The following is a 12,970-nucleotide window of genomic DNA, read 5'->3' as shown; positions in this document are numbered from 1 at the left end:
TACGTATAGCTTGGGCCTAAAACACACACACACACACACACACACACACACTCTTTGAAAGTAATTATCAATCTCCTTGGCAAGTCATCTCAGGTGAAGTAAGGCCAACCAGACAGCAGGTATCACTAAATTATTTAACCACTTGACTGTATTTTCTCTGAATTATTTAAATGAGGACTTTAAATAGTTTAAAATATATAGTATAAAGCCTCTTTATTTTTTTTATTAAATGACAAATTTGATATGTACAGCAAAACAATATCACAATGTTTAATCTGCAAATATTACAAGGCAAAATAAAATGACACTTCCATGAACTTCGGAGCCTACAGAGGAACTTTACTTGCCACAGTCAAGATGATTCCAGGAATCTAATTTCCAACAGACAACTGAAAATGCTCAACAGAAAAAAGGTGCAGCTGTCGGATCATTCAAGAAGAGGGATTTGTCTTGCTATATGTGACGTGAAGGCATTGCTTTGTTTTGAGTGGCTGAGCTACATCTGTATCAATGGGTTTCGCCAGTACTTTATTTTTCTCACAAATTAACTCACTTTATTTTGGATTGGCCATGGTATAAAGCATGATAGAGCACTCCTGAGCTCTCCCAATAATATGGGGAAATATCACCCCCCAGGTCATCGTTTCCACAATATCTGGACATCATGCAATACTGCATATCTGCTGGCAGAGTGAGATGAAGATGGTGGTACAATAACCAAACTTCCCAGCCAACTACAGCATACAGTATTGCTTACCTGATGACGGTGATATTGACATAATTTAGGTTTCCTCTAGAGTCGTTATTATAGCGACATAATAGAAACCTTAAATTTGATTGTTGAATGTTCGGTCATATAGCTGAAAATCTATGCATGTAAAACAAATTCTATGTATAATGATCGGCGTGTCCATTTGGGCAAATGAGATGCAAAAATAAAAGCAAAACCTATGAATAGTATATGCATGTTTATTTATTTTTTAATTATTTTGCCAATAATAATTATTAGGACTTTTGTTGCTGGTTAAAGTGATATTTTTTTTGTTAAAACAAAGTTTTTGATAAAATGTTAAAGCTCTACATTCTGTAACAAGTGTCTCCAAGAGAAATACAGTTTCTAGTATTTCTATATATTACTAGTTTATGGATCACCAAATCCTTTCAGGAAAGAGAGCCCATTCATCAGCTTCATGTTCATAGTGTTGCAGTTCACATTTTTCTGCAAATGTAGTTCATCCTGTATGAGTTCTCTCTCCTGATTGGATGAAATTAGTATCCCAACCGAAAAAAACCGTAAAGAGATATTGCTCCATTACTGCACAGACATTCGATAGCAATGATTAACAAAAGAATATCACTTACGTCAGTTTTAATATGTATAAAGATGACTACTTGCATCTGGCCAAGTGTGGAAGGAGGATCTGTGCGACTTTGTTCACAAACTGCACACATACAGTGTTTCCACACTTGGGCAGACAGGCGCGGCCGTTTTCCGCTGTCGGACAGCGTCTTTTCCAGGTTTTTTAGACAGCTGGTGGATGGGAAACAAAAGCTCCACCCATGCGGCTGAAAGCCGCGACGGCCAGATTCCCGGGAACGCTTTCCCCTGCAGCGGCATTCTGCCGCGTGGGTGGAGCTTCACTTCCATCCACCAGCTGTCTAAAAACCCGGAAAAGACGCCGGCAGACAGTGGGAAAACGGCTGTGCCTGTCTGCCCAGGTCTGGCAACAGCTATACTGTAGATAGCCTAGTACTTATAGTAGTTCAAGATTGGACAGAGGCCATGCTGTCCAATGAGGACAGAGGCCATGTTGTCCAATCAGAGGTCAGAGGACAGAGGCCATGTTGTCCAATCAGAGGTCAGAGGACAGAGGCCATGCCATTAGACTAATTATCCTATTCCAATTGGCCAATGGGAGGACCACGGCCACGACACTCTGAATCTAATCTCTCAAGAACAGATTATGTGAAACAGCAGCAGGGTGGGCGGTGTTTTGTTTTGTTTTTTTGCCGTCGGGCCCCAGATTGCTTTGACTCAAGACATAAATAAACGGCATACATGGAGATCCGGTTATCCAGAGCCACAGTATCGTCATGTGATGTTGCACATAATCGGGACCGACCGACTTCAAACATCGGCAAGGAACTCAAGGTGTACCGGGTACCGGGTTCTCCAGAACCTGCTGATCTGACGATAATATGTCCAATCCATATATATATAGGCATATACAGTACGGGCATAGAAGGGACAAGGACTGACCGTTATAGCGATCTCGATATATGGGCATAAAAGTGACACAGGCAGGTAGGTACAACGGATACTCTGACAGGACCCCCAAACACTATGATTCAGTACAGGTCGTAGAGGCTCCCCTATGAGGGCCTCATAGTGGCCCTCATAGGGGCTCTAGATGTGAGGCCCTCATAGGGGCAACAAACCTCCAATTACATTTGAAAACTGGGGAACTGAATAAGTGCATTTGACTTCAGTAGAAGTATAGAAGAAGTCCCTGGTGTTTTCTTCTTCCACAATCTTGCAGTGAACCAGGTGTTAATTAAATTAAATAGATGACATGAAAGCTGTGAGCATGTCCGGGGTTTTAAGTGTCACCAAATGGACTGATCAGTGACAAATGTCTTGTGCACGTTGCCAGTAGTAGGTCAAGAAGAAAATCCCCCCACATATCTATTTTTCTTTTACATTGTAAAAATGTATAGTTGCAATGAATATATACTTATACTTTAGGTTTAGGTCAAAGAGGTTAGATTGGGCTGAGACTGTTAAGTAACAATGACTCATGTTGTTACCGACTGGCCACAACATAGACATCCCAGATCCACATGTATGCCACAGCATCATTTTACACCCTCTCTCGGCGATAATAGTCACACGTTTTATTTTAAAGTTTCACAACCCACGACGTGAAAGTAGTTTTTATTTTAAAGTTTCATTTAGACATAACCAATTATGTGAACACTCTTGGCCGTACTATATTTCGCTTCTAGATGTGATAAAAGCACCATTATACGTCTCCCTTTCACATGATGTATACGTATTACGTATCCAATCACAACGTGTTCAATAGGGTGAAGGAGAAAAAAAAAATGGTACAGTAGGTACAGACAGAGACTGTAGGAAGCTGTTAAGAGCGTCATAGATCTATCGGGGGGTCATCTTATAATGCAAACAAATGCTGTTGAATGAGCTGCGAAAACATTAAAAAGTTCATGACATGCACTGAAGCCTGTGATTGAAGCCTTGTGATTGAAGCCTGCTTCAATCACATTCATTTGCAGTAACCATTGCCCAAGGATTCAGACTAATCAGTCAGCGTCGATCAGAGCCTTTCATCAAGGCTGTTCTACACTACACATGTTGAGTGGACTTGCTGCTATAGGCATGTGGGCACACACTACATGAATGCCAATGCAGGTTTGATGTACCAGTATTATTCATGGCCATCGTTTTTTGTTAAAAGTCTCACGACTCAAGCAGCTAACATTCGAAGAGGATAACCTGCTTGAATCTCTCCCACGTCCTACTTTGTTTCGGCTCACTTTGTATCATTGTAACCTTTAACAATAGCCCAGGCCCTGTCGTTATACTTTTCTCTGATTCATTCAGCCAAAAAGAAAAACAAAAACAAAAATTGGCACCGGCGCAAAAAAACCCTCATCCATGAAGCCTTGAACTCTGAAACACATGTACAGTATATGTGTGCGTTGACCCGCCCGTCAGAACCGGTGATATTTTACGCTTGACCAAACTCACCCGACCTGCGGGTCAACTTGACCCATGCATCACCAGTCGATAGGGTCATTTAAACTCACGGTTTGAGTGAGAATGGCCAGTGAGGATCGTCTGACAGAGTGCGCATGCCTCCATGCAAACACCTACAGTGTACAACTACAAGGTACACACATGCGCACGCACGTACGTACACGCACACACACACACACACACACACACGCACACACACACACACACACGCACACACACGAGCAGTTCAACTGAAATCAGTATCAATCATTAGTAATAAACAATAAATAAGGCAAAAACAATCAAACAAAAAAAAAGAAAAAGTGCAATGATTCAGTTTAGCATTTAGATAAAACTTCTGAATGAAAATGTCCACTCAAAATCCCCCAACGATGCAGAGGGGAGGACGGACTGTTTGGCGTAGGATTTCATCATCGTCGTTGCCGTTATCACCGTCGTCCTCATCAACTGAGTGTGTTTTTCAGTGGTCAGTTGCCTGGACCTGAAGCGCTCTAAACCTGGGGAGCAGGGTGGGTGGGGGGGGGGTGACTGTGATCAACGTGGAACCATGAGTGAAAAAACCGAGGGTGATCTTTTTTTTCTTTTTTTTACATTTCAGGAGCCCAAAAACCCTCCGTGAAGCTGGCAGCGAGGCACCGGCATTATAGAGAAACGGAGAGCCTCGATCTCATGGGACTTTTTTTAACATGTGGCAGGAACCCCCAGGACTTCGTCGTGCCATCAATGGCCTCCTTCACATGACGAGCAACTGGACGCAGGGGGAAGACGGGGGACCCCTCCCCCACTCCCCAACAACACCTGACTTCAACTCAGTCCATTCAAGAGAAGCGACAAAGCGCGCTTGTTTGACCGTCAGTAAATCAGAGAAGCTGAAACTTAAAAATCACCGGACGGATGCGCAGCTTCGGTCCGAAACCCCCCCCCCTCCCCCCTAGTCAGTAAAAGAACGCTTGCTCATAGTTACAGCAGGGTCAGTCAGTAGTTCAAAAGATGCACAGCTACAAGGTTCTAGAAAAAACATGTTCCTGCATCTTCCTGGGTTAATTCAGAGAGGGAGAGAGAGAGAGAGAGAAAGAGGGAGAAAGAGGTAGGAGGGGCCTCTCTCTACAGCAGAACGACACATTTAACCATTAGGCTTCAGCAAACAGCAGGACGGGATCAAAAAGCAAATCCATAATGCAGGTCAGTTGGCACTTGGCACTGTGCCCAGTGGCTGCTCACACAAGACGTCAGTGCTTCTTCTGCAGGAGGAGGTGGTTGGTAGTTCAAACCGTCCCTCCCTCTCACCTCACCGGGGCCCCAGTGAGGTGAGAGGAGGCTTTTGGGTGCCGGGCGGGGGGGGGGGGGGGTCACAGGGATTAGACGCTAGTGTCTTTTCCAGAGTAGGGGGTCCCCCTCCTCTCTCTCTCTACCTATCTTTGAGTTCCTGAGTCACGCGCTTGGTGACGCGGCCGCACAGCAGGCCCACCAGGAAGAGGATGCACACGCTCAGCGCCATCACCAGCAGGATGTAGTTCTTGGAGGGCGAGGTCATCACCTGCACGGCCAAGTCTGAGAAACCCTCCGCTGGCGCCACCTGGAGGTGAAATACAAAATATTAACCCATTTTAGACCCGAGGACGATTCTACAAATGTCTTCTAAATCATGACAGTTTTCTGAAACATTTTCATGTCATGGACCCCCAAAATATATGTAATTGGCCGCGGACCCCCGATCTGAAAATATGTTGTTCCGGGGAAGAATATATATTCAAAGATTTGCACCACATTTTCACGATTTTTCAAAGAAATTGCAGATCTACAAGCTCGGTGTCGCGCTACTCGAGTTTGTAGATCTGCTATTTTTCAAAAGCTAAAGTATAACATGATGCTTAAAGGTGATATAGACAAGTTTCCAGTGTTTGTACACAGAATTCAAATAGCTCCATCTCCCCCCGTCATTCTATTTATATATTAAAAAGTGTTTAAACTATATCACCTTTAAAACACCAACGGTGGTTTATAAACATGCCCTTTGTTTGCGAGCACCTAATCTTGACAACATGTATTCACCTGCGCAAATCGTGAATGTAGTTAGGCAAGTTTGTGTTTGTTTGGTGAGGTCAGACCACAACCCGGTCAGCCGACATAAAGGCGTTTGTAGGGCCTTAATGCCCTTAGATGGTTACCTATGTAGGGAGGGTGTGATATGTTTGTATAGACAGACAATGAGAGTTAAGACGAGTCATACCGATCTAGAGAGACCTGCGTAGGGAGACAACGAGAGAGAGAGAGAGAGAGAGAGAGACACGCACAGAAACACTGAAAGAGAATCTGTAGCAACATAGCGCTCTGCTGGGAACAATGCTCCAGATTCTGCACGTTTTGCTTATCCTTTATCCCCTCAGTGTGCTTGTTTTAGCCTCGTCTGCATTAGCCCCTTTATTCATTAGGTCTTTAACTCAATCCAGAGTACAGATTGCTACCGATACCTGACCAAGCTGGACAAGGGGAGGAGGAGTGACGAATTCACCAAGAATAAAGCCGCTGTTCAGACATCTGGTTGGAATCCCAAGAGGCTATAGCCGTATTTTCAGAGGGTCTCTGTGGGCGTCTTTGTATTGTACATGTCTGTCCACGTTTGTTAACCTTGAGAAATGCTGGACCCATCAGTGGCCATGCTTTGTATACCCTCCCTGCGAGTAGGCCACGGAAGTGAGTACCCCCACTTATTGTCACACGTTTTACACCTTTTGAAATATTTAGCGTTAATTGTATCTTATACTGTATACTGTATATCATTACTGTATATGTGTGTCACATGAAGTCTGAGATGGGAGTCACGTCGTTCCTGTGTGGATCCCATAAGATCCACATGATGTCCTAGTTCATCACTCCCAGTGGACCCCGAGACGCGCATAACGAACAGTCATCTCCATATTTGGGCATAAAGAAACACAGATTCGTGGAATTTTATAGATATACTACACACCAGGCTTACTCTGGAGCGTTAAGTCGAGAATTATGCAAGCTGGAAATGCCCAGGGTCCAACCAGACGCCTGCTCTGCACAACACAACAGTTTGATCCACAGCGAACACGCCGAGTTAAATTAAGTGGATCGGTTGGCCAGGTTTGAGTTAGGGGACGGACACACGCTCGTGCACAGCCACACACACACACTTATTCTGTGAATTTATAGATAACTAAACATCTGCAGTATCTAGCTTGTATTATCTATTTTACTGACATTTTTTGTATCTTTTAAGTGTGTGTTCACAAGCACAAACTTTGTCCCAACACAAACATTGACCGGAATGAGATGACGTACGATGATAAGAGCGCCCCTCACTTCACATGGGTGTGATTTCATTATTATTTTTTACTTGTCTTAATTCTGGGTTGTTTTATTGGGAAGCACTATTTTGATTTATTGACGTTTTGCTAATCACGACACACATCGGACATGCGTAATGCACCACTATAAATTAATATCAATTAAACTATGAAACATATCACTCAGAAATATACATGCAGGACATTTCAGATGAAGCCGGTCGATTTGGCAGCTTACTTTTTTTCCCCCTTACATTTCTATCCCACGATTTCTGTAACCCATTTTTTTCCACCCAGTGTCAATCATCGTCTAATGTAATCCTGGCCGCTGCACTCTCCCTCTTTCTCTCCTTCTATCCAAGCCTCTTCTTCTCACCTGGCAGGGGGAGGTTCTCCGGTTGGACGTATAGTGAATGAACACGTTATTCCAAGTAACCAGTTCCTTTCCCCCTCCATCAGGCTGACCAGGGGGAGGTACTAGTTTAAAGACCAGGATTACTGCATGTTTTTTTGTGAGGATACCTACCCGAGTGGACACGGGGAGAACATGCAAACTCCATGGGCACTGATGACGCAGAGGAGAGAACACGCCCCCCCCCCCCCCAGCGGGAATCGAACCCAGGACCTTCTAGCTGTGAGGCGACAGCGCTGGCGCCTGTGCCACCGTGCCCCTACACCAATATTATATGTATATATTGTGTTGCAGGATGACTGTATGAGGAGCAGCATGCAAAACTTTGGGGCAATATAACAGAAATAGGTGAAATCATTACCGTACTACTTATACAGGGGTTCCTACACATTTCCTAGAACTTCCTACACATTTGGAATTTCAAGATGACATTCCATACTTTTTCTAATAATTTATTTTTCTATAATTCCTAACCCATTCTGAACGGGAACCCATTTTGGTGTTAGCATCATGTTATGCTTTAGCTATTGAGAAATAGCAAATCTACAAGCTCATAGCGTGCCACCGAGTGGCGCGCTATGAGCTTGTAGGTCTGCTATTTTTGAAAAATCGAAGAACGACTGACCTTTCTAGAATCTGATCTCAGGTCAGAATGGGTTAATCAGACCAGTGTGTGTCCAGTGGAAACCTCGTATGAATCTGATCTCAGGTCAGAATGGGCTAATAATAAAAGGGTTAGTTTACCTTAGCGGCATAACTCCACATGTCTATGCGATCCTGTAGTCTTTTCTTACACTCTGGCTGCAGACGCACTCGCTTGTCCTGCAGCGCCTCCATCAGACAAGACATCTCTGCAGGGAAAGGGTTAATGGTATGGTCAGATATTATGCCAATTATGAAAATTGCTCAACATAATGCAAGTTAGCATCCGGCAGTTTCTACATGCTGGGTACCCGTACTAAACATTTCTAACATACAAATGGAACCAAACAGCGTTTGGTTCCATTTGTACACTCTCAAGAGTTACAGACCCATAAAAGGGTCCATTTGGTTACAAACTATCATCTAGCTGGGGACCCCCTGGAACTCCCTCAAGGACCCCTGGGGGGACCCCACTAAGGGAACTACTGGTTTACAGTAAGGGAGTACTAACGGCGTCCTCTGCCTGGAGTGATGGCGGCACAGTGATGTTTCAGATCGAGAGCACAGGCTGTGTGCAGGACCGGGTCAACAAAGATGTCCGCCTTACTCTCCTTCAGCATGGTCAACACCTCCTGGGAAGACACAAGAACATCAGTCAAATCGTCAACAACGGGGGGGAAAAAACTGCTTTTAACCCATTTAGGCCTGAAAACAAATGTCTTCTAAATCCCATATCACTAAATATCACTCAATATTTCATGTCAAGGACGGCCCAAAAATTATCTGTAATTGGCCTCCGACCCCCCCCCCCCCCAGAGATGCGGAATCAGCTGCGAATGATATAAAAAGTGATTGAAGGTGTGGGTTATGGGTGAACGGTCACGTGACGGTAACCAGCCAATAAGAATCAAGTATTGGGACTAACTGTTTTAGAACTGCCATTTTTCAATAGGAAATTATAACATAACGTTTAAAACACCAAAAGGGGTTCCTTCCCGCCCCGAAAATGGGTTAAACGGCACTGCTGCTGCGGCAAATCACATTAAAGTTGGAGCAGCAGTAGAGGCTGTTTATTAGAGTTGTAGGCGGTGTCGTGCAGTGACCTTCTTGCAGGCGTCCTGTTTGATCTTCAGCAGGTTGACCTTCAGACACTCCTCCACCTGACCCGTCTGCTCCTGAGCCGCGGCCTCCTCGGAACACAACCTGGAGATCTACAGCGAGGAAGAGACGACACGGGAACCACATGTTTTGCAGTTTTACTGTAGTTATCCCTGTGCGTGCGACGTGCGTGCATGCGTGTGTTTTCATGTATACCTCTTCGGTGCAGTGGATCTGGAGTTGTGGATCCAGTCTGTAGTCCAGAGCAGACTCCTGCAGGATCACCCTTATCTGGTCCTCACAGTCTGGAGACAACCTCTACACCCACACACACACACACACACACACACACACACACACACACACACACACACACACACATAACAGTAACGTATAAGTAACAGGTGCATTACTTTTAATAAACTATAGGGGCAGTTACATAAAAAAATAAAAAGGCATATCCATTATTATTCAGTATTATACTGTAGCTATCTGAACACATGTAGAGGAATAATAATAATAATAATAATAATAAACTTTATTTATATTTAATAGATGTTGACAAAATGGTGTGTAGGCCTACATAAACAACAGGCTTAAATGAGTCAACGTGTGTGTGTGTGTGTGTGTGTGTGTGTGTGTGTGTGTGTGTGTGTGTGTGTGTGTGTGTGTGTGTGTGTGTGTGTGAAGTTAGCATTTAGCAACGCAACTACAATTACAATACACTGTTATACGCCAGTAGGATACTGAACAGCAGTGAGCGACAACACAGACATGTGTACGGGGAGGAATCAATTGGCATAAACGACTAAATTGGGAAGAAAAAAAAAGTGGTAAGAGATGTAAAAAAGGAAAATTAATGTAGCCTGCCGACAAACCTGGTCCGCATATTTGAGTTTAAGACAGGATATGACTTGTCCCTCGAGTTCGGAATCGTCACTGGCTTTGTTCAGGATGCTCTGACAGAACTTAGGGATGTCCGCCCGACACGCCTTCCTCAGCACGGGATTCAACCTGTAGTCTGACACACATTATGCAACGGGTCATTTCGAGGAAGCAAATCCGATCGGTTGAAACGGCTTCTAGCCGTGGATCAAACCAGCACCATTCACCACCTAATCAAAACAAAGAATTCAGCTGCTCTGTTTTCCCAGAGCGCTAGCAAACTCGGTGGCTAGGCAAGCTAGTTTCTTGGGACATTTGTGGTCGTAGTGACTACATCTGTCATTCAAAAATGAAAAAGAAAACAATTTCAGCGATTTTCTTAGTTTTAAGGGTAATTGTTGTATAATTGCAATACACTTGAGGGTGTGGTTTAACGTGATTATTGCCACTTCAGTGATGCTTGCGGAAATCGACTTCGTCTCGTTCCTTACCGCATCACTGTCGTGGCAATAATCACGTTAAAACACACCCTCTCGTGTAATATTGCTTAATACACACACAGTTATAAATGTAGTTGATTCTTATTGATTGTATCTCTAGTGTGTGTGTGTGTGTTTACCTGTATTCTGTGTGATTTGTCTCTTGGTGATCATTTGTTTGCACTTGGGGTCCATTAGCTCGCTGTTCTTATTCTGTTTGAGACACTGAAGGACGTTTCTGGCATCTGCATCCGTACAGAACCTCTGCGCACACACACACACACACACACACACACACACACACACACACAGTTTCCTAATTGTCCACATGTACCTGCTTTGACTAGGTTTATTCATGTTCTCATGAATAAAGCACTTTGTTTGTGAGCTGAACATTTTATGTTATTACTAAATCCTGTATTTCTAAATATCTGTTCCTTCTCTCTCTCTTGTCTACATTTTTACGGTCAAATAACACACCTTGATCATCTGCTTGCAGACTCTCATGAGCTGGTAGTCCAGCTCTGGGTCGCTCATCTCCACCTCCTGCAGTCTGAAGATCCTCTGATGACAACGCTGAGATAACTGCTTCTTATTCTCCTTCAAACACTCTATCATCTGAGAGCGAGAGAGAGAGAGAGAGAGAGAGAGATAGAGAGATTTTAACCCATTTAGACCCGAGGACGATTCTACAAATCTAAATCTAAATCATGACAGTTTTCTGAATAACTAGTATAAAAAGGTAGGTGGCTAGCGCACATCCAGTTCCTGTCTGGTGCTGGACTAATAAGGTACATACAGTGAAGAGAAGAGAGTCCGCACACAGGTTTGCTCCAAGGTGTTTGTTTTTTATTCAAAACACCATAAATATAACACGACGTTTCGGCCGTGAACGGCCTTCATCAGGTGATAATCGGCAGTATATGTGACAACTCCCTTTTAAACCTAGTCGTCACATCACGTGACTGATGACGACTGCATGGGCAGGTGATTCACTAACACCAATAAGTGACATGACAATCAATATGAACATGAATAACCACCACATCAAGCAAGTTTACAATAAGGCAACACAGTTTTCAAAAGAACAATTTCAATAAAACTTGCTGGTTTTTGCTTGTTACAGACTGTTTTAGTATTTTTTTAAATACATTTTTTAATATTTTTTATATATTAGATTTTGCATTTTTTGTTTGTTTTTAGTTTTAAGATTTAAAAAGCTTTTGGTACCAAAAGTAGTTTACAGTTTGGGCAGTCTGCTCCAAAATAGTGTTAATCAGTCAGTGCTTCTTGACTTACTCTCCACAGGGAAAAGAAATTGATAACATCCTAAACAAACACTGGCACATAATCCAATCTGACAACGCCTTTAAATCAGCGTACGAAGGACCACCACAGATAGTATACAAAAGGGCACCAAACATCAGATCGATGTTGGTGAGATCGGATCATAATCCCCAAACACCTCGTACTTTCTTGGACAAAAATGTCCTTACAGGCAACTTCAAATGTGGATCCTGTGCACAGTGTAACTTCACCACCAGATGTGACACGTTTAACCATCCACATACAGGCAAGGCCATTAAAATCAGAGGAACAATTACGTGCTCAACCACAAACGTTATATACATGTTGACATGCCCATGTGGCCTCTCATACGTGGGACAAACCAGTAGAGCCCTAAAAACACGTATTAGTGAACATAGATCCAACATCAGAAACACCAATCCCAAAAGCCCAGTAGCCCAACACTTTAATAAAATGGGCCATACCGTGGCATCGCTCCGGTATGTGGGCATAGAGAGGGTGCAGCTACCACGGAGAGGTGGAGATATCCACAACCTCCTCTTAAGAAGGGAGGCATATTGGACCTACACCCTCCGCACCCTACAACCCCATGGACTAAATGAGGACTATGAGTTATCAGCCTTCCTGTAAATAGTGAGCAAGGACTTAACAATCAGATTCCCCTGTGTGAACTGAACTGCATGTTGACTCTATATTTATCTATTTATACTTATACTTATTATTTAAGACTTTGGGTCTTGTGAAGTATACTTCTCGTTACTTGTCTTTTATCAGGGTTGTCCACTTTAAATTAAATTTATCTTGATGGCTTTACTGGCCGATGTCCAGAGAACCATTGATTGATCTTGAATGCTAGCCTTCATGTGTCTCTTACCTGTTCCCTTTGATATTGTTCTGACTGATTAACACTATTTTGGAGCAGACTGCCCAAACTGTAAACTACTTTTGGTACCAAAAGCTTTTTAAATCTTAAAACTAAAAACAAACAAAAAATGCAAAATCTAATATATAAAAAATATTAAAAAATGTATTTAAAAAAATACTAAAACAG

The 12,970-nt window shown here is 43.2% G+C and overlaps 1 protein-coding gene across 1 annotated transcript in view; it reads right to left on the bottom strand.

Moving 5' to 3' along the window:
* Positions 1-256: 256 nt before the first annotated feature.
* Positions 257-12,970, bottom strand: part of LOC308315634 (Golgi apparatus protein 1-like) — a 50,493-nt gene continuing 37,779 nt past the window's right edge. Inside the window, exons 19-26 of the mRNA XM_080763712.1 lie at positions 11,092-11,229; positions 10,752-10,875; positions 10,126-10,268; positions 9,464-9,565; positions 9,253-9,360; positions 8,661-8,781; positions 8,252-8,358; positions 257-5,357 (exon numbers count right to left, since the gene is read on the bottom strand). Of these exons, the coding sequence (XP_080619838.1) occupies positions 5,190-5,357; positions 8,252-8,358; positions 8,661-8,781; positions 9,253-9,360; positions 9,464-9,565; positions 10,126-10,268; positions 10,752-10,875; positions 11,092-11,229 (1,011 nt within the window). The 3' untranslated portion in view covers positions 257-5,189. The remainder of the gene's footprint in view (positions 5,358-8,251; positions 8,359-8,660; positions 8,782-9,252; positions 9,361-9,463; positions 9,566-10,125; positions 10,269-10,751; positions 10,876-11,091; positions 11,230-12,970) is intronic.

The sequence above is a fragment of the Protomyctophum bolini genome (assembly GCF_963924005.1).
Source record: "Protomyctophum bolini genome assembly, chromosome: 1".
Classification (NCBI taxonomy): Eukaryota; Metazoa; Chordata; class Actinopteri; order Myctophiformes; family Myctophidae; genus Protomyctophum; species Protomyctophum bolini.
Note: the sequence above shows the minus strand (reverse complement) of the source record. Positions and strands in the feature narration are given on the sequence as shown.